The sequence below is a fragment of the Narcine bancroftii genome, chromosome 6, assembly GCF_036971445.1.
Source record: "Narcine bancroftii isolate sNarBan1 chromosome 6, sNarBan1.hap1, whole genome shotgun sequence".
Lineage (NCBI taxonomy): Eukaryota > Metazoa > Chordata > Chondrichthyes > Torpediniformes > Narcinidae > Narcine > Narcine bancroftii.
In genome coordinates this window covers 187,224,536-187,246,284 of record NC_091474.1, presented here as the reverse complement: position 1 = coordinate 187,246,284, position 21,749 = coordinate 187,224,536, and the positions used below count along the sequence as shown (strand labels likewise).

The following is a 21,749-nucleotide window of genomic DNA, read 5'->3' as shown; positions in this document are numbered from 1 at the left end:
AAAAAAATGACTGAACATAAAATAAGCGACTTCACAATTATAATGGAACCAAATTCAGATATAACGTGATGAGTCATTGGACCCCAATATATAAAAGGTACTTGCTGCTTAACGTCGTTGAGATGGGACGTTAAGCGAGCCCATTTTAAAAGATGCAGTACCACATCCCTGTGGTGCAGCGGATGTTTAGAAGTAACACATCTAAATGATTAAGGTAAGTACAGTGATGTTTATCTTGGTGGATGAAATGGCAGGGGGTTTGCTGCTGCGATCAAGGGGTGGGGAGGGGTGAGTGCTGCCATGAATGGAGGGGGAGTGGTGCCGCGAAGAGTCTGGGGCTGATTGCTGCCACGAATAGAGGGGGGGTGGGGTTGCTGCCACGTTCAATTTGTGTATACATTGTACACAATGGTGAAACCCGGATTTAGCATGACCCCGCATTTTTCGCGATGAGATTTTTTTTTGTATCCCAAACTATTACGTTATAATGGGGTTCCATTGTATTTTCAAATAAATACAATGACAGGGAAAAAGTTAATCGGCTGCATTTTCAAAGATCTATTATCTTCACTGGCTCAAAATGCAAGGATTTCTCAAAAACAATAATGTTACATTTCAGGGATGTTTTAAAGTACAAATATCTCTAAGTTGATCAAACATTACGATGACGAAATAACTTTTTCAATACCTGTCCACTTTGGCGACGTCTTCTCCTAAACTGAGCTGCTGTCTTTCCACTTCCATAAAGTATCATTCCAGTCTCATTTTTAGTACTGAAAGAAAGAGATATTTCTGTGCCCATGTTCAATGCGTGTGGCTGCAGCTCAACAAATCCAGGTTTATGGAAGCTAACTGTGTAAACATTCTGTCAACAAAAAAAAAGTCCAATTGAAAAATCACAGACAGTTCTGGAACACTTCAATATGATGAATAGAACCCAGCATTTGAAAACAAAACAAACTTATTGTCAGGTTTTAAATAACAAACCTCTAATGTACAGCCTTTTGTCAAACCCAGGTGATCTGTGCCACTCAATAAATTGTATGGTGACTGTGAAATTTCAATATCTCTGAGACAGCCACTATATTTCTTCAAACTGACTTCAGGCCTGCAATATGTAAAAACATTAAGTCAGTAAAAAAATAAAATAGCAATGTGTAATGATAAAATGGGAAATAATGCTAATAATTCAAAAAATATCTGACATTTAGAAGTATCAATTGCCCCCTTAAATCATCCCACAGCAATTTTCAGTCAATTGTTTATTACAGAAGTGTTACTTAGAAAATAAGGTGGACAGTTTCTGCAGTGTAAACTCCCACAAGGAACAATGTGATACTATCTGGATGAAGTGGTTTATGTCAATTTGAGGAATAACTGTTGGGCAGGATAATACCCCAAAGCATTTCTGAAATAGTTTTCTGTGATATCATATCCATCTTTGCAGACAAGGCCTTAGTTTAACTTCTCATCCAAAAGATTATGGATCTATATCAGGTCAGAACTCTCAGGATGGAACCTGAGGTTGACCATATGAATCGCCAGGCACTGTTTTCTATTTATTTTGTGGGCCCGAAGAAATAAGAGTGCCTCGTCACAGATACATGCCTGAATCTTAACCATTCAGATGTCCTTGCCAAATCTCTCTGCTTTTCCCTATCAATATTTTCTAAATGGCATTGCTCAAATTTTGTTTGATAATCTTCCTTTGAAAAGCCTAAAGACATTGTACAATATAAAGGGTGCTTTATAAATGCAAGCTATTGTTACACTCAGGCTTGAGAATAAGGTATTTAAAATCAGGCCACAGTCTCTTGAGATCTTATTCATCTTATGAAAGTACAGATATCTTAGATTATTGGTGGGCAGTAAATGGGCCCACCATGAGGTTAATGAACTTCATATCCAACACTTCCTTGACCAGATGTGGACAGGAATATTGAAAGATCCAATGTAGGTCCAAGATAAATAATTTCTTTTGAAAGATCTCCTAATGGAAGATAGCATACAGTGTGAAAGGCTCTGAATAAAGCCCATTTTATATATCTTACTTTGGCAAATCAAATGTATACTGAGACCTTCAGATATTTTCAGTTAAAGTGGGATTTCTTTAAGATTATTAGGCAGCAGAATGGTGTAATTAGTGCTGGAGCTCCAAGTTCAACCCTAATCTATGGGACCATTTGTGTGGTGTTCACACATTCTCCCTGTGACCACATGGGTTTCCTCTGGGTGCCCTGTTTTTTCTCACTCCCTTTTGTAAAATTGCCTTCTTGCATATAGGTGAGTGGTAGAATCTAGGGGAAGTGAATAAAAACAGGAGAAAAATAAAATAGGGGATGAATATAGGATTAGTCTAAGTAAGTCAATGAAGAGAATGTCCACTCAGTGGATTGAAGGGCTTGTTTCAAAGTAGTTGCTTGAAATTATCCTAAAACACTGTTATCGCTTGTAAGATATGCCAAATCTCCCATATCTATCTCACTGACAAATGTTACATGTCATTTAATCAAACAGGCAAATCCATCAGCACGCAAAAAGGCATTACTGCCTCCTTTGGCTAATAACGGAAAACATTTCATGCAATTAAGCATGAATACATCACTAAGTGTAGTTCATGTTATCCGGGTGATATCAATAATCCAGCCAAATTCTTTCTTAATGACACCAATGCAGACATGAATGTCTTAGTTTTCACCTTCACCAAATTTTCACTCCATTTTTAGCAAATACTTGACAAACTAAAGGTGGGAGTCATGTCCAAACAACCCCAATATAAAAAATGTACCACCTTATCAGACTGATTTTTTTTTCACAATATTCAAGGAATAGAACAAACTTTTTGGCCAAAGAGTCAAAAAGTGTGCCATTTAAATATATCGTCATTACCATATACTTTTTTTGAACAAGCATTCTGCAGTTGGCAATATTTGATGTACATTGCTTGCCAGAGCAGCACAGCAGTAAAGCTTGCAGCAATGGCATAAAGTACCCGAAAGACAGCTCCACGTACAGATGTATAGATGAGTAAATGGAATGGAGGACCATCGCCTTCCCAAGATCGTGTTATATGGCGAGCTCTCCACTGGCCACCGTGACAGAGGTGCACCAAAGAAGAGGTACAAGGACTGCCTAAAGAAATCTCTTGGTGCCTGCCACATTGACCACCGCCAGTGGGCTGATATCGCCTCAAACCGTGCATCTTGGCGCCTCACAGTTCGGCGGGCAGCAACGTCCTTTGAAGAAGACTACAGAGCCCACCTCACTGACAAAAGACAAAGGAGGAAAAACCCAACACCCAACCCCAACCAACCAATTTTCCCCTGCAACCGCTGCAACTGTGTCTGCCTGTCCCGCATCGGACTTGTCAGCCACAAACGAGCCTGCAGCTGACGTGGACATTTACCCCTCCATAAATCTTCGTCCGCGAAGCCAAGCCAAAGAAAAGAAAGAATTTAAGTGAAGTTCATGTCAATAATAACATTATATACAATATTTTTAAAAACCATGCATTGAAATACTCTTTACCTGGCCTTCATGCTGAATAGAAAAATACAAAAAGAAAATAAAATGATGATGTTAATTTACCATTTTTATATTTCTTAGAAAAATCACAATATTCTGACACAGAACTTGTTAATTTATATTACCTTTGGAAGCAAATATGTTTGTTTTCAATGCAGAAATAATCAGGATTATTTTTCAGTGGTTTACTTCATTTATTTCACTTGGCTACCCTGTAGAGCACACATGTCAAACTCTGGCCCGCGGGCCAAATTTGGCCCGCGATATAATTATATTTGGCCCGCAAGATCATTTCAAAAATATATTAGAGGTGGCCCGCCCTGCAGTGAGAGCCGATGCTGTTTTTTGGTAGTGTCACCCCCACCATCCTCCCCCTTCATTGCACATCCTTCCCCATTGTAACACGAGAAATTGTAACACGAGAAGTCTGTCGATGTCATCAGCCAGCAAGCCAGTTGGAAGGCTCCCCGCACAATCAGTCACTTCTCCCACCTGTCGAGCGGTGCGGCGGATGGGCGAGCGCCTGTGATTTCCTGTCGGCGCGACGGGCATGGCAGTCTGCGCACGGCCCCCGGGGAGCGCAAGCACCGCGCAACTAGCACCGGACGGCCCTTCCACAGCGCGAGCGCACTTCTCCCGGTTGCTACAGCCTTCAGCGCTTGCAACCGCGCGGACCCCAGGGACGGCTGGTTCGGCCCTGCACGTGAAGAGAGAGATGGTGGCTGTCCGCAAAGGCTGATCGGCAGCGTGCTGGGCCTTAGTAGGTGGGTAAGCTGGGGTGGGCAGAGGGTGTAGGTGAGGAGTAATGGCCAGGGGAAGTTATGGTGGTGCGAGGAGCAGTTAGAGGGAGGGATGAGTAGAAGGAGGGGTGGATAGGGAAGAGGTAAAAGGGGAGGGGCAGGGCAAGTAGGGGAGGGGTGATTAGAGGGTGAGAGACGGGTAGAGGGAGGAACAGGTTGAGGGGAGAGGCACTAGAGGGGCGTGTATAGGATGGGGTGGGTAGAGGCAGAGCGAGTGGAGTGAGGGGTGAGTAGAGGTTGGGTAAAGGACTGGTCAGGTCGAGGGATGGTGGGTCGAGGGTGAATAGAGGCCTAGAGCCTGAGGAGTGAGCAGGAAATGCTGAGTCCTGATGCAGGCCAAAATGGACAAAGCCTGTGAATGCTGACTACATCTCCACAGGGACCAAATAGGTTTCCCTCAGGTCAAGCAAAGGGTGAACTTGAGCTACCTACTCCTGGCCTGTAACATTATCCTCCTAAAGTTATATCCTAAAGTTTAACATTACACATGTTGAAAGAAGAGAAAACATGCAGATGTTGTTGAAAAATTTCAATAAATATTTAGTTCGGCCCTCGACTTAGTCCAAGTTTTTAATTTTGGCCCTCCGTGAATTTGAGTTTGACACCCCTGGTGTAGAGTCTGGGCAGCAAGTCTCAGAAGTGCAGTAAGGGATATTAACATCTAATCCTACACAACATATCTTCTAATCATCATCATTCTCATCCCTGTTCCTCATCACCAGCCCTGGTAGCGAAACACGAAAGGTCTGCAGACATTGTCATTGTAGTAAAAACACAAAAAAGCTGGAGGAATTCAACAGGTCTTGCAGCATCCACAGAGCCCTACTACAACTACTAAGCCAGTTTTGGATGAACAGATGGTCTCTACAATTAAATAATAAGAAGATAGAACCATCTTCTTTGATCCATTTTACTCTCCTTATTCCTCAGTCTCTGTCTCCCCCTCTCCTCCTGCAGCTCTCAGAAACTGACCCAAATTAATCATAATCTTTATGTTAAAACTGATCCTTCATTCAGCTTTGAACATCTAAGACACCAAAGGTCAGACGCTATTTCTACTTTCACAAAATTACCCAATTTGACACCTCAGCTAAGTTGCTGCCAAGCCTCTCAACAGGGCCTTTGTTACAAGACTTAACTACTTAAGTGGATTCCTGGCTGGCTTTCATCGTGTAATCCTCACAAACTGTAAGCCATCAGAATCTTTTTGGCCCATTTCATGAACTTCCAGTCGTTCATCACCTACGTGCTTACAGGCCCTCAAGCAAAAACTCAATATTCCAATTCTCATTCACAAATCCCTGCATCTTTCTCCATCATCTTAATAATACTCTAATTCTGGACTCATCTTTTGCTTTCTGTAAGGAGTTTGTATGTTCTACCTGTGTCTACATGGGTTTTACTTGGGGTAGTTAGGGCAGCACAGGGTAATGGGCCAGAAAGACCTGTAACTATGCCATATGTCTAAATTAAAAAAAAAAATAAAGGCTTTTTGCTGCCAAAGACCTAATCTCTTGAATTGTCTCCTTAGATTGGTATTTATCATTTGCTTGACAATGTTCCTGCGAAGCACCTTTGAACATTTTTGTCACACTCAAGTCAAAATATAAATGGACATTGTGACTGTTCATATTCAATCTTATGAAAATCATTTGGAATTGAGTAATAATCTCTTAACTTTCTTTGTACTCTGATTTTATGTTCAAAGTGAAGTTTCATGGACATACTGATGGAACGCTCTTTTAACATACTGCATTAGCAAGGTAAAATTGGCGTTGTTTTAAAGAGTCACATTACAAGTGTCTGAGACACAACAATCCACAAAACAAAATCTTTTATATAAAGCATAAGTATTTAGAGGCAAATTGAGGTCTTTATATCCATGATACATTTTCCATCTCCTTAACATCTTTGCACACAGTCATGTCTCAGGAAGCTCAACAACTTCCCAATGTGAATAGGAAGGGCTTAGAAGGATATGTAGCAAATGCAGGCAAATGGGACCAGCCCAGAAAGCCAACCCGAGGTAAAGGATCTGTTCCATGATGTGTAGCTCTCTAACATAAAATTACATAAAGCTTGTCAGTGTAATTTGTCGATAGATTTGAAAATTGCAGACATCTCGTGACGTTCATTTTGGCAAATGCTCAATATCAAAAATTTGCATAAACAAACATTGATGGAAAAAAATTCAGACAGTGACTTAGGATCTGTGACTGGTAGATTTTCATACTGAGGAAATGAAGGAAAGTGATAATGACAAAGCAGACATGAAGGGCTCAATGGTCTACTCTTGTTTCCATTTCCAATATTCTGATGGGAAAGTTGACATTTCATATCCATGATTTTTCATCAGAGATGGTGTTTGGAATGCTAATGGAAGGTCATTACCTCAAACCACTAACTATTGCTCTCTCTTTACTATTGCAACCTGTTTCCAATATTTAATGGACAAAACACAAATTCTATATTTGATGCAGTAATTTCACAAGTCAGTGGGGAGTCTCATCAGATGGAAATGTGTGGGAAATATGAGCAAGCAGTTGCCATGGACATCATTGGTGCATAAATATGCACCATCCATATTTGTCCTTATCAGGAATCCATACTTATAAAAACTATCAGGACATACAAAGTACACACAAGCACAATATACCTACATGAATATTCTTAGTACACAGGGCTGGATTTGTCTGTTTAGACCATTCTACACCTTCACCCAGTAAGTGTTCAGTGGTGAATGAACATTGAGAGTCTGGAAGATATTCCTACTGTTCTTCTCCATGACTAACACTCCCCCAGTCCACCTTAAAGACGACCAGTGATGTTAAATAAGAAAGTATGTAGATGCTGGGGTTGTAGTGCCATACACAAAAATGCTGGAGAAACCCAGCAGGTCTCACACCATCTATCAGAAGTAAAATGTAACCCATGTTTCAGGCAAGGACACGTAGCTGTGGAAGTGAGTCTGGGTGATCACATGATTGTAGGCCTTGAGAGTGGCAGGAATTGCAGAATAGGTCACATGGCTGTGGATTTCCCTTGAAATTATGGCAGCAAAATTCTGAGAAAGCCAACTTAACTCTCTTCTACATAGTTTGTGGTTAATGTTCACTCACAAATTTTCTGATGTGGTCAGATTTTACAAGCTCGTCTTTGAATTACCAGTTTTACCAGATAACTATTAGATTGCCCAAATACTACATACATCTATTTACAGGGAATTATGTTGAAATACACCAAAGAATCAATTCTATGCCAACTTTTATATCTACTTGATCCTTGTCCTTCATTCCTTTCTCCTTGCATATCTAGTTTTCCTAAGCAAACACACAACTTGACTAAACTATTTGCAGCTGAAGCAGATGATGATTTGATTTTCCCCATGAACATGATTTCATAGACTGGTTTTATCTTTGTCGATACACTTCCCTTTTTGTTACTGCCTCAATGTCCTTTTTATAGCATGGCTCCCAGAACTGCATTCACTGCTCCATCATGACCTATACCATTATCTAATCTAGCATTTCATGTATTTTGCAGACTTTTAATTCTATCACTTTTAAAATGAAGTCTTATGGTTGATTTGCTTTTGTTATTTCCTAAATGGCTTGCATTCCATTTCAGTATGTATTGGGATGTGCTCTGGATACATATCTAAGCAGACACAAATTAAAATGATTTTCAACTTCAATTCACAATGAGCTTTAAATTCCTTCATTAAAATTGTGCAACTGCAGAAAGTTATACCTTAAATTTTGCAATATAGGCAAACCACCAAAATATATCTTCTCGGTATCTTTCAGATTAAGACCATAGTTGGTTCCTGGAGAGTTTATTTGCAGGCTTTCTTCTTCATTGCTTATTGCATCACGTATCGAAATACTTGCTGTCAAAATGATTTAAAAAATTCTTTATAATAAAATCCAAACAAATCCATTCATAAATTTAAAATATTAAGTAAAAAATTACCTTGTTTCAGAATTCTAGATACGGAAAAGGATTTCCATTTTCCATCATTGTGACGTGCTTTACTGGTGACATTAGCTGTACCTGAGCCAAGGTCAAAGCTGACCTTTATTCGCCCATCAGTCAGTTCAATGCTCATGAAATCTCTCTGGTAAAAAGAATCATTTATAGATAATTAATGGAGCTCTGCTCAGTAATGAAAAGTGAAAGTATCTTATTTTCAATGTATTAACATGGCAATTACCAGGTCCTTTGTGGCAAGATACATGAGAAGTGCATCTGAAGAAAAGGTCCTAAATTTGAAAGCAATTGCTGAAACATTTGGATTCCAGCGAGTTGGTCGACTAACACCTGCATAACCTTCACCATCAAATTGCACAGTTCCTTCAGACTCAGTAGGCTGCGGGCTATAAAAAGGGGAAGATATTACAATACGATCAACAGCATTTGGAACTGTTAACATCACTTCATTCAACAGGAATAAATTGGTCTTGGAGATATTGAAAGGTATAAAATGGCTTAAAATTACTGTTAGTCAAGTGTTCAATACAATTATCAAGTTATTCTTTTGAGGTCAGCTGTTCTTATTTCTACTCTAATGTTTGTTTTCCGTTATCTAATTCAGGAAGACTGTGCTCACCTTTTACCAATTTCTTCTTTTAGTTATTATCATTGCACTTCCAGAAACCTTACTCTTGTGTTTGCCTTGATTTTACTTGGCAACATGCATTCTTTTAACTACTTTAATCTTCTTGATAATTTCACCATGACAAACCTGTGCTTCTCCTGACATAAGCTTTCCTTTTTAAGATTGTTCTTAAAATTCTAGTCTTTTGACACTACCCTTTTTATTGGGGAAAAATAATTCCCCCCCCCTCCCACCCCGACACCATATAACAATATCAGTACAGGAAATGGCCAGTTCAGCCCTTCTAGTCAACGTCGAACACCTTCTCCCACCTAGTTCCATTGACCTGCACACGGCCCATAACCCTCCACACTTCTCTTGTCAATATACCTATCAAGCTTTTCCTTAAATATTAAAATCGAACCCGCATCGACCACTTTGGCCGGAAGCTCATTCCACACTCCAACCGCCCTCTAAGTGAAGAAATTCCCCTTCATGTTTCCCCAAAATGTTTCCACCTTCAATCTCAATCCACATCCTCTTGCTTGAATCTACCCCACTCTCAATGGAAAAAGCCTGTCCACATTGACTCTATCTGTCCCCCTCATAATTGTAAAATAGTTCTATCAAATCACCAGTCAATCTTATCTACACTCCAGGGAATATAGTCCCAGCCTGTAACTCAAATCCTGAAACCCTGGCAACATTCTTGTAAATCTCCTTTGTACTCTCTCTATTCTGTTTATATCCTTCTTATAATTTGACGACCAAAACTGCACACAATATTCCAAATATGGCTGCACCAATGACTTATACAACTTCAACATGACATCTCAACTCCTATATTCAATTCTCTGATTTATGAAGGCCGAAGTCCTGACCCCGGGCCTTTTTTAATCTCTCCTAAAATCTACTTACCAACACAAAACACTCGACCCACCTCCGATTCTGTCTCTCCTCTGACACACAAGAGAGTTAAGAACTTTTAACCCTGGTCTACCTGCGTCATTTTTCTAAAAGTGCTAAGTTACAGATAATCACAAATATAAAATAATTGGGAAAAAGTAGAAGGGAGAGAGGAAGAAATGTTTACTCATGCTGAGTTATGATGACTGCTTGAAAAAGTGGCAGTAGTTCCAAAAGAGAAATGAGGAAACAAAAAGGGCTATTGTGAAAGAGGAGGGGAATAGTAATAATTGTAAGAAATGACACACATGCATCATGGGTAAATAGTCTCTTTGGTGCACAGGTGTAGAGAGTGCTATGTTCAAAACATATCCTGCTCCTCTGCTATGACTGTGGAACCAGTTCTTTGGATTACAACTACAATTTTGCATAATCTTCTTACATTATGAAGTTTTAGTGAAGTAAACTGTTAGAATTTTGAAAAAAATTCATACATGTTCTTTTGGAAGGTACATCTTTTTTAAACTGGGCCAGAAATTGGACAATTTTATTTTCTTGTTTTCAAAATGGATCAAAATTAAGTGATACCTGAGTTGAATCTAGAATTTATACTTGGTAAAGGAAGAACTACATACCTCACCACGCAGCCTTTGCACTCTCCCTGTCTGTCTCTATAATTCCATAATCCAATAGGTTTACGATCCAGCAAAGTTTCTCCCATACAACCAGAGAATGTGGTTGTTTTCACAACATCTGATTTCTTGAATGATTTAAAGAGAGAAGTTAAAATTACAATACTTAATTGTAACATTTGATTCTAAATAGAAGACAGTCAATAGAGGTCTGTAAAACTGTGCACTTCGCTTTATATGTTTAACATTCAAGGAACATAAAGGTATTTGGCATTTTTTAATGCTGAGCAGGATATAAAATATCAGCAAAGCTGCTAAATCTCTTAAGGATTTACCAATGTGCAGCTTGTCCAAGTCAGTTAGAGGAAGAGGTGATAAGAGATTCAAGACAGTTAGTGACATTTCAATGTGTTATCAAACCAACTAAAGATGAGCCAGCATGTCTCCAAAGATAAACTCTAGTCTCTTCCAATCAACTTCCTCACAATGTGCTGCTAGATCTTTCAATATCTCAGAGGTTTAACAGGATCGATAATAGGACTGTTTCAATTCCATGATTTCATGACTTTAGAATTTTTATATGAATGTTATGTGTAGAGCTCGTCGAAAGAACCAAAGACTTGTTGATCCAAACCAAGGCTTTTATTAGCAAAAGACCGGAGCTCTTCACAGGTGGCCGACCAGTCCGGAATGATCCGACCTGGCTAGGGACACAGCCCTTTAAGGCTCAGGTAATGGGTGTGGCTTAGCTCTCAGCCAATCGCTGTAAGCACAGTCTAGATACAGTAACTATATACACTATGTACATTGGTGATAGATCTGTACTATCACATTATGAATGGCCATTCAACTTTCCTGTTCAATAATTGGTGATCAGCAGTTCAAATCTCAGAAAAGTATTCTCTAAATAGGGTAAATTAAGTCCTCATCATTTGTTTTATTGATTTAAGATTTGTGCTTTTGTCAGATAAAATTTGAAATGTCATACAGAAGCAGAAAATAAAAAAAATGACTGAAATAATATTTCAGCAGGTAGTTTTAGATGGTGTGATTTGCACCGGCAATTTATTTTCACTTTTCCTCTGTTAAGGAGACAGTAAAATTTGATGGGAATTGTACATTTTGATTCTAAGAAGCAATTCTGAATGATTGGGCAGTAAAACCTGGTATGACAAGGAGAATTTTATGTGTTGATGAAAACAGCATCACTTCTCTGAATTTGTGAGCTTTAGAAGAAAGGTTGAATTGTAACAAAGACTCCCGATTAATAGATTTTCTCCTGCTCCTTCATCTTCTATGCCCCGTAATTGATGGCTGTGCAACTCTACAGCCATGATTCATCAAATTGTTTTCTGTAATTAGCCATGAACAAACATAACAGGAAAGGGGATTGAGACTGATAGGATTACTCTGTGGAGACACAACAGGGAGAAAGAGGACAAGTGGCCTTCTTCTGTGTCGTAATATGTAATCTCAGTCTTCCAGTGTTTTCTGTCTGCTTTTCCTTTTCAATGTGAAATTGGCTCTAATCAGCATTTCATCACATTTATGATAAATGAGCCATCCACCATGGTTACACGCAGCAATGTTCCAATAAATAATGCCAAAAAAGAGCCCAAGTGTAAAATAATTCTTAAGAATACCTGGCATTCTAGCCCCAATTGTGATTCATTGAAGAGCTCTCTCAGCTCTGAATCAGAGGTGGTGTGCTTCATTCACTGCCAAAGACTTCAGCCTATAATCCAAGCTGCGACACTAATCCACACCCAAAGATGGATTTTTGGAAATGCCATTGTCTTCCCTCTCAATCCCACATGAGCTGACTTGAACTACAAATAAGTTCTCCTTGCTCTCTTGGCCAGCATTTATTCCTGCAACCAGGTTATGGAACCCTGCTAAATGCTAATTGAGAACATGAGATCAAGTGATGAGAAACAGATGGAATATTTCTTCTGAGAGTGGTAACATTTTCACTCTGCAGCAACTGTGAAATGCCCTAATATAATGAAAAGTGCTGTATAAAGCTAAAGGAGCCTTGAACCTTAAATCTTTCTTTTTAGAGATCCAGTTAAAATAATTTTTAAACAAATTTTAATTTTTTTTATTTGAAATTTAGACATTCAGCACTGTGACAGGCCAATTCGGCCCTTTGAGTCCGCACCACCCAATTTACACCCTGTTAACCTACACCCTAGTACGATTTTAAAGGATAGGAGGAAACCAGGGCCCCTGGAGATGGAGAGGGAGACACGGGGAGAATGTATAAACTCCTTGCACACAGCACAGGATTTGAACCCTGGTCCGGTCCCGATTGTTGGTGATGCAAAGGCCTTGTGCTAACCACTATACCAACCATGCCCCCCACCCCCACCCCATACAAATAAATATATCCATCACTTGTAGGATTGATCAGTTCTGTGATCATTGATAAATTACAATTGCAAATCAAACATGAAAAGTGCTTTACTGTACCTTCACTTCTCCTGATAAACCACCAACAAACAGATAAGCATTTGCATCCACATCAAGAATTGTGTAACCTTCAGGTGACACTCCACTGTATAAATTTGGCATGATGCTTGCTCTTGGCCCATCCAGTGCCCGTACTGAAATTGTACCATTTCTTCTAAATCTTATTTTGTAAAAGAGATGGCATTGTTTAAACGTAAAGTTGGGATTAAAGATTGAATATTACACAATTATATATTTTCCCCAAATTATATTCATTACTGCAAAGAAGGTTCAATGACGGCATTTTATATAACTTTCATCACACTAAGACTGAGGTGAGAAGTTAAAGACTGAGCCAACTAAAATTGAAAGCTAATTATACAATTCTAGAATCAGTGACCTGTATGATAAAGGCATCTTTCAAAAGTCATTCATATTCCATTTTATGACATTTCTCTGTTTCTTTAGTTCTTCCAAAACACTGTTTCTGAATAAGAGTCTAACAGGTCATTTTTAACCCCTAAGCTGCCCTCCTATGAGCTAATTTGTTTGGCTATGCAAGAAAATGGGTTCAGTTTATAGTCTTGTGATACTGGAAGCAGACAAGAAGTTCAATATTCCACACAAGCCTCCCCTATTTTCCATTGAACACTCTTGAAACACCCTGCCCTTATGATATTGAAATCTTCTTAAATCCTCCTATAATAAGCTCAACTGTTTCTTGTGGTGCCAGGTTACTCATTCAAAGCATCTTCTGAGTGAAAATAATTCTCCTCAAATCTCTATTGGATTCGTTTGTGTCACTCTTCCATTTCTAACCTCAGGTAATCCTTCATTTCTCGCAAGATAAAACAGATTTTGTTTGCTCAGCTTTTTCTGGTATCTTTTACCAAGTCCCTTGCTTATTATTCTTTTTTGTTTCATATTCATTAAGTAAAGATGTAAACATAGCTGGAAAAACAGCATTCACTTGTCCAACCCTAACAGCCCTTGAACTGAAAGCTACTTTCTTGAACTGCTACTGTACCTGTAGTGAGAGTACGGATGGAGTTGCTGAGCAATGAGTCCCAGATCTTGGGCTCAGTGACATTGAAGTAATGGTGATATATATTCTAACAATAAGCTGACAGGAGGGAACTTGCCAATAGTAATGTTTCTACACTCATCCAGTCAAGCAACAAATATTCCATCAAATTCCTGATTTAAGAGAAATGATGGAGCTTTCTGGTGATAGAAAATGAGCAAATCCCTGCAGGATATCCAACAATTGACCTGCACTTGTATCCATAATGTTTATGTGACACTACAGTTAGGTTATTAGTCTATTTTTTTGGTTCATGAAGACTCATCAAAGGAATTTCACTGACTGTAATTAAAATGTTGAATGCAATCTGGTATTGAAGTGGCATGGTCGACATTTGTATCTTATATGTCTGTGCTGCATGCTGATAACCTCTGAGAAGTTCCAAAAGGAGTTAAACATTGTGCAATGATCAGCAAATGTTTTATCTTTTGAGAGAACATTGTCAACGAAGTAGATGGTTATTGGGCTGGAACTACCCTAATAAACCCCTGTAGTAATGTATGGGAGGTTGGATGAATGAGATCCTTTTTGAAAGTTGCAATTCCAATCACTGCAGTGTTTTTTTCACGATGCCATTGACTTGCTTCACCACGAATCCCTTTGCCCATACAAGTGCAGCCATGATGCCAAAAACAGGCCCTCTCAGCTTTCCGTTGAAATTCATGACCTTCGTCCCTATCGAGACCCAGTACTTGGCAACAGTGAGCAAGTTAACAGTGAGGAAGTGACCCTTAATAGCATTATCCACAGCAATTTTCTTCACTTTCCTGATGAGTGGAAGTAAACTGTTGAGGCAGCTAATCAACCTGAAAGAATTCCTGCTTTTTGGAGTACTGTTAGCAGTGTTCCAAGGATACTTTTCAATTTTGCACATTTCATTGTGTTATTAATTTTTGAATGGCTTTCACACTAATGTTGTGATTCATATATTGTACAGATCACACTCTTCCTTCACCTCATTTATAATGAGGAATATTATCTTCATTATTTCTGCCAAAGCATAACACTTCACTTGTAGCTACATTGATTGTTTACTTGAATCACAATATTAATGGAAAATAATTATCCCCAGCAAGAAGCTAATCAAAAGCCTAAGCAGCCATCACATAAAATTAAGTTTAAGTTGAGAAAGCAAACCTAAGTAACCCATTGTTGCAATTGGGATCTTTTTTTCCTTGAAGTGCTCATTGGGTGTATGGAGTGAGGCATAATCAGGAAGCTCATCAATGGAGGCAGGTTGGGAAAGGGGGGCAAGAAATCCAGCAGCACCCAAGTGAAGCGGATCTGCCATTATTAGTTAAGGGAGAAGTGAGTCCCAGAGATGTGAGGGATATTATGTGGGTCAGCTTTTCAGGTATAAAGGGAAGCAGCAATGTTCCTTTTTGACCCGCAAAGCAAAATAACTGACTTCATCCATTCACAGAGCAACTGCCATCAGGTTTGTTATATGATATTTGTTGGACTGTCCTTCAACAAACAGCATAGAACAATACAGTACAGTACAGGCCCTCGATCTTGTGCTGACCCATACATTCCTTCCTAAAACAAAGTACTAATCCCTCAACCCTCTATTTTTATTTCATCCATGTGCCTGTCTAAAAGTCTCTTAAATGCCCCCAATGTTTCAACACCACCATCCCTGGCAAGGTATTTCAGGCACCCACAATTCTCTTTAAAAAAAAAACTTACCTCTGATGTCTCCCCTGAATGTCCTCCCTTAACTTTGTACATATGTTTGCTGATCCTGCCCTGGGAAATAGGTGCTGGCAGTCCACTCTGTCTATGCCTCTCATAATCTTGTAGACCTCTATCAAGTCTCCTCTCATCCTTCCACACTCCAAACAAAAAAGTCCCAGCTCTGCTAACCTTGCCTTATGAGACCAGTTTCCCAATCCAGGCAACATCCTGGTAAATCTCCTCTGTACCCTTTCCATAGCTTCCACATCCTTCCTTTAATGAGGTGACCAAATCTAAACACAATACTCTCAGTGTGGTTTTACCAAAGATTGGTAGAGTTGCGACGTGACCTCTCTACTCCTGAATTAATTCCCCCTTTAATGAATCCCAGCATCCCATTGGCCTTCTTAACTATCCTATCAGCCTGTGCAATGTATGGATTTGCAACCCAAGATCCCTCTGTTCTTCCACATTCTAAGTAACCTTGCAAAATGCATCACCTCACACTTATCCGGATTGAACTCTATCTGGCACTTTTCTCCCCAACTCTACATCCTGTCTTTACCCTCTTGCAACATTCGACAACCTTCAGCTCCATCCACAACTCCCCGAACCTTCATGTCATCCTCAAATTTACTGGCCCATCCTTCTGCCTCTTCATCCAGGTCATTTATAAACATCGCAAAGAGCAAGGGTCCCAGAATAGATGCCTGTGGCACTCCACTAGTCACCGACATCCAAGCAGAATACTTTCCTTCCACTACTACTCTTTCTTCCTACAAGCTAATGTTTTTATCTACTGATCCCATGCCTCATTGACTTTCTGGATTAGTCTCTCATGGGGGACTTTGTCAAATGCCATGCTAAAATCCATGTAGACCACATCTACCACCCTACCCTCATCAATTTCTATTGTTATCTCCTCTAAAAACTCAATTAAACTTGTGAGGCATGAACTTCCCTTCGCAAATCCATGCTGACATCCTTGAGTAGACTTTACTTATCCAAATGCTCATAGATCCTATCCTTAAGAATCCTCTCCATTAGTTTGCACACGACTGATGTAAGATTTACTGGTCTATAATTCCCAGAGTTCTCCCTATTACCTTTTTAAATAAGGGGACTACATTTGCCATTCTCTTATCCTCTGGTACCTCCCCTGTGGCCAAAGAGGATTCAAATATCATATCTACTGCACCAGTTATCTCCTCTCTCACTTCCCTCAGCAGCTTGGGGCATATTGCATCTGGTCCCCAGGATCTTGATGCTTTTAAGAAGATCCAACACTTCCTTAACCTCCACATTATCCAGCACACAGGCCTGTTCAATTTCAATCTGACAGTGATCAGGGTCATTTTCTTTTGTGAATACTGGTGCAAACTACTCATTTAGGACTTCTCAACCTCCTCTGCTTCCAGGTACATTACCTCCCTTATCCTTTAGCAGCCCCACCTTCATTCTTGTCATCCTTCTGTTCTTCACATACGCATAGAATACCTTGGGGTTCTACTTAATTCTACATGCCAAGCCCTTCCCATGCGCCCTTCGAGCTCTCCTAAATCCTTTCTTGAGCTCCTTCCTGGCTACCATACACTTCTGATGAGCCCTTCCTGTTTCCTTCTTCCTATACCTAACATATGCTTCCTTCTTCCTCTTGACTAGTTGCCTGACCTGTTTCATCAGCCATGGTTCCCTTTTCCTGCCATCTTTTCCTTGTCCCAGTGGCATCTTGAACACTGTAGAAATGGTCCCTAAACTTCCTCCACATTACTTCTGTGCTTTTACCCTTAAGCATCTGTTTACAATCTATTCTCGCTAATTCCTGCCTCATCCCTTCATAATTATCCCTTCCTCAGTTAAGCACTTTCCCAGTTTGACTGTTTTTATGTTTTTTATAGCTATGTTGAATCTAAGGGAGTTCTGGTCACTCTCAAGAAAATGCTCCCCCACCGTGAGGTCCATCATCTGACCAGGTTCATTCCCCAGGACCAGCTCCAATATGGCCTCTCCTCTAGTTGGTCAGTCCACATACTGTGTCAGGAATCCTACAGGATTAGTCATTGAAAATTTGGCTTTCTCCTCATCGGCCCCAGTCAAAATAGTGATGGATGAAATGAGATTAGGAAAAAGAAAATATGTTTAATTTGATGACATCAATTCCGATTATCCTGTTTTCACTCAGATGCATACACACAAATTGAAGCTTTCATTTTCTAAACAAGCAACATTCCTCTGCTATATTTAACAGACTGGTTAATCTAAGTTAAAGAGATTCACCCAAGATATTTAACTTAAATAGAAATTTATAGGAATGCCATGCTCCCACAAACTCATAAACCACAGTTACCTGTTCATATAACCACCCCATACACAAGTATTTAAACCTCAATGAAAGAAAATGGCAACAAGATTTACAGACAGATATTATTAATGTATGGTGCTCAAGAATAGGAGACCACATCCATTTGAGGTGGAGTTCTTTAAGTATTTTTTCTTTAAACTCATTGCACAGTTTGAGTAATTGATATTTAGTCTGAAGCAACTAACTCAGAATCATGAAACCTACCTTGAGGCTTCAATTCTGTACCAATACTGGTCATTAATGATCAAATCAGGATATTCAACACGTCCAATACCAGATCCTACATCCCAAAGGAAGTTGACTTTCCCTTTACGCATCTCAAGTGCCAAAAAGTCGGTCTGTAAAGTCATGACAAAACCAAAGTTGAGAGATAATTTAGAAACCACACTAAAATTTTAATTAACTGACCTTCAAAACAGGGAATAGCTGTAAATTTAGATGTGGCAAAGGAGGTCCAAAATGCTTCTTAAAATATGCATTCATTCAACCCCAATATGCTATGTTCTAAGCCATTTAAATATTCTATCATTCTGAGATCAGAGAGTATAAAGGTTAACACCAACCGTTTCAATAAAATGGATTTAAAGATTAATAATTTGTTCTTTCATCTAATTTCTCTCTTCATGTTTAAAATGTATAAATATGTAAGGATACATTAATGCAGTTAGGATTGAAGCTCTACTTGAAAGATGGGGAGATATTATTAGGATTAAGAATTAGTGCAGTAAAAAGAGGGTATGTCCCTGTCAAAGGTTTCATTCTTCAGGGAAGATTTAAAACTATGAATACAAATTCCACATTTAGTGAAACCATGTTATAATGCGATCATTGGGGTACATAAAATCTTATCATGAAAAAAGCAGGGTTGCACTAAATCGGGGTTTCACTGATCATGTCTAAGATTCCCCCAGAGTCACTTAGTTTGATTGTAACGACTGTTCTGGCTCAAAGATGTAAATTTAAAACTCATGGGGCCACAATATGTACAAAATCCACCAATTGTACAAAAGTAAATTGGATGTAAAGAATATCTTAAGGTATAGTTATGGAATGGGAAGTGACTGCTTTATATATCGATGTTCCCTCTCAGGCCGGCAGCCCAATATTTTCTTCAGTGCCCTTGCAGTGGAATTCTCAACTCATTGCTCAGACCATTGTTTGAAATAGTGGTATGCGGTGGCCCACTCACGATGCAAGCGAACCAGCTCCCAAAATGGCAGACACATGTCAGCAGGGAGGCCAGCTCCCAAGATGGTGCTGGGCCTTCTTCATCGAAGGGAGAAAGCCCATGCGCAGGACAAGTCCCTGGTATCTACTGATGAAATCATTTCCTCTGAAAGCGGCAGAAACAGAAAAACATACAAGCTTGAGCTAGAGACCCGATTAAAGGATTCTTGAGTACAACTCCAAACACGCCTGTCATTATTTCTTTATGCTGTGTACAGCATATTGCTACAAATGGTGTCCATGATGGTCCAAACTTTATTTAGACCAAAGATGACCAACATATATGCAGTGGCGTTGAAGCTACAACTTTCTGGACATTGCGGCCACATGTGTGGTTTGACCATTCCAAAGCCCAGTTCCAAATTCAGCAAGTAATTTCAGTCTCGACATGCTACTATTACGTAGTAATAGACCAGGAGATGGCAAGCCGGGATGCGGATTTTATACAGCTACCCCTAGAAGATGGCAAATATGTGGCATTCAAAGAGCTGCTCTTAAGGACCTTTGGCCTCTCATGGCATGAGCGAGGGGCCCATCTGCTCCACCTGGATGGTTTGGGGGACAGGCCCTGTCAACATTTATGAATGAGATGCTGACCCTGGCTGAAGGACACACTTCCTGTGTCATGTTTTATCAGGCATTCTTTGAATAGCTGTCCAAGGACATTCATCTGCTACTGGCCTGCACAGGTTTCAGTGACCCCCAGAAGGTGGCTGCCCGGGCAGATGTGCAGTGGAGGACCAAAAAGGAGAGCGCGGCATCCATTGGATAGATTACAAGGCCCCGCAAGCACCAACAGACCAGACCGGGCACAACAATGGAATGTCCACAACCTAGCGAGCAATGGTGTTTCTACCACCAGCAGTGGGGCACAGAAGCCCGCCATTGTCGCCCATCCTGCACATTCCCAGGAACTGCCAGGGCCAACTGCCGCTAATGGCTATGGTGGCTGGTCACCAGGACAGCCTCCTGTACATCTGGGACAAACAGTTCGGATGCCGCTTTTGGTTGATACAGAAGCAGAGATCAGCGTCCTTTCCCCGACAGGGTATGACACCCAGAGAAGGAAGACAAGACCCATCCTGTAGGTAGTAAACAGCAGCATGATACGGACCTATTACCTTTTGGACCTATATGGCACCCGTATAGTTCAGCTGCAATTGAGCACCAGCAGATTCAAGTGGGAATTCACCCTGGCCGCTGTGGCTCAACTGCTCCTGTGGGCAGACTTTCTGCGAGCGCATAGCCTCCTGGTCGATCTACAGGGGAGAAGACTCGTCCATAACAAGTCGTTTCAGATGTTCTCCTTGGGTGAAACCAAGTTACTGGCCCCACTCCTGGAATCCATCACACACTCAGAGGATGAGTTCACCAGGATCCTGACGGATTTCCCATCGGTGCTGTCCCCACAGTTCACGTCATCCATGCCTAAGCATGGAGTGCAACATCACATATCGACCCAGGGACCACTACTCCACGGCAGAGCATAGAGACTTCCCCCAGACAAGGTCTGCCAAGCAAAGGAGGACTTTAAGATGGAGGAATTGGGGAATCATATGACGATCTGACAGCCCATGGGCCTCCCCCTGCACATGGTACCCAACGCAACCAGGGGCCAGGAGACCATGTGGCGACTACCGCTGGCTGAACGAGGTGACAATTTCAGACCGCAACCCTGTGCCACACATACAAGACTTTGCAGTGAACCTGCAGGAAGCAAGCATCTTTTCCAAGTTAGACCTCATCCAGGATAACATCAGATCCTGGTACACCCCGAAGACATTCCCAAAACAGCCATCTTCACCCCGTTCTCTTTGTTTGAGTTCCTCTGAATGCCATTCAGCCTGAAGAATGCTGCACAGACATTCCAGCAGCTAATGGACATGGTGGGACGCGATCTGGACTTTGCATTCTTCTATCTGGATGACATTCTGATAGCCAGCAGCAGTTGTTAGGAACTTCTGCATCCCCTCCGCAAGCACTATGCCCGTCTGAGTAATTTCGGACTCATGATAAGCCTGGCCAAATGGACTTGAGACCATTGATTTCCTGGGCCACAGGATTACCAAAGACAGTGCAACACTACCACCCGCAGTCTGACACTTCACTAGGCATGGTCAAAGACCTGCAGGAGTTCGTCGGCAGGGTGAACATCTATCACTGCTTCATCCCCTCAACACCCCGCACATGTGCTCCTTGATCGCCCTGATGTTGGGTAAGGCCAAAGGCATTACTTGAGATGAAGTTTTCATGGCTGCCTTTGTACAGGTGAAGGAAGCTCTGGCAGAAGCAGCGCTGCTACATCACCCCATGATAAATGTCCCAACCACCCTCATTGTGGACGCATCCAACACGGCAGTCGGTGGGGTGATAGAACAGTTGATCAAAGGGCGTTGGCAACCCCTGGCATTTTTCAGTAGGCACCTAAGACCACCTGAGCTTAAGTACAGTGCTTTCGACTGGGAGCTATTGGTGCTGTACCTGGCCA

General features: G+C 40.7%; 1 protein-coding gene across 2 annotated transcripts in view; it reads right to left on the bottom strand.

Annotated features, from left to right (window-relative positions):
* The window catches only part of lama2 (laminin, alpha 2), a 361,112-nt gene that overhangs the window by 35,391 nt on the left and 303,972 nt on the right, over positions 1-21,749 (bottom strand). For both annotated transcript variants that reach the window (XM_069886986.1, XM_069886987.1), the window contains exons 46-53: positions 18,239-18,372; positions 12,933-13,092; positions 10,464-10,588; positions 8,539-8,701; positions 8,298-8,442; positions 8,076-8,214; positions 988-1,108; positions 689-865 (exon numbers count right to left, since the gene is read on the bottom strand). In XM_069886986.1, the coding sequence (XP_069743087.1) occupies positions 689-865; positions 988-1,108; positions 8,076-8,214; positions 8,298-8,442; positions 8,539-8,701; positions 10,464-10,588; positions 12,933-13,092; positions 18,239-18,372 (1,164 nt within the window). The remainder of the gene's footprint in view (positions 1-688; positions 866-987; positions 1,109-8,075; positions 8,215-8,297; positions 8,443-8,538; positions 8,702-10,463; positions 10,589-12,932; positions 13,093-18,238; positions 18,373-21,749) is intronic.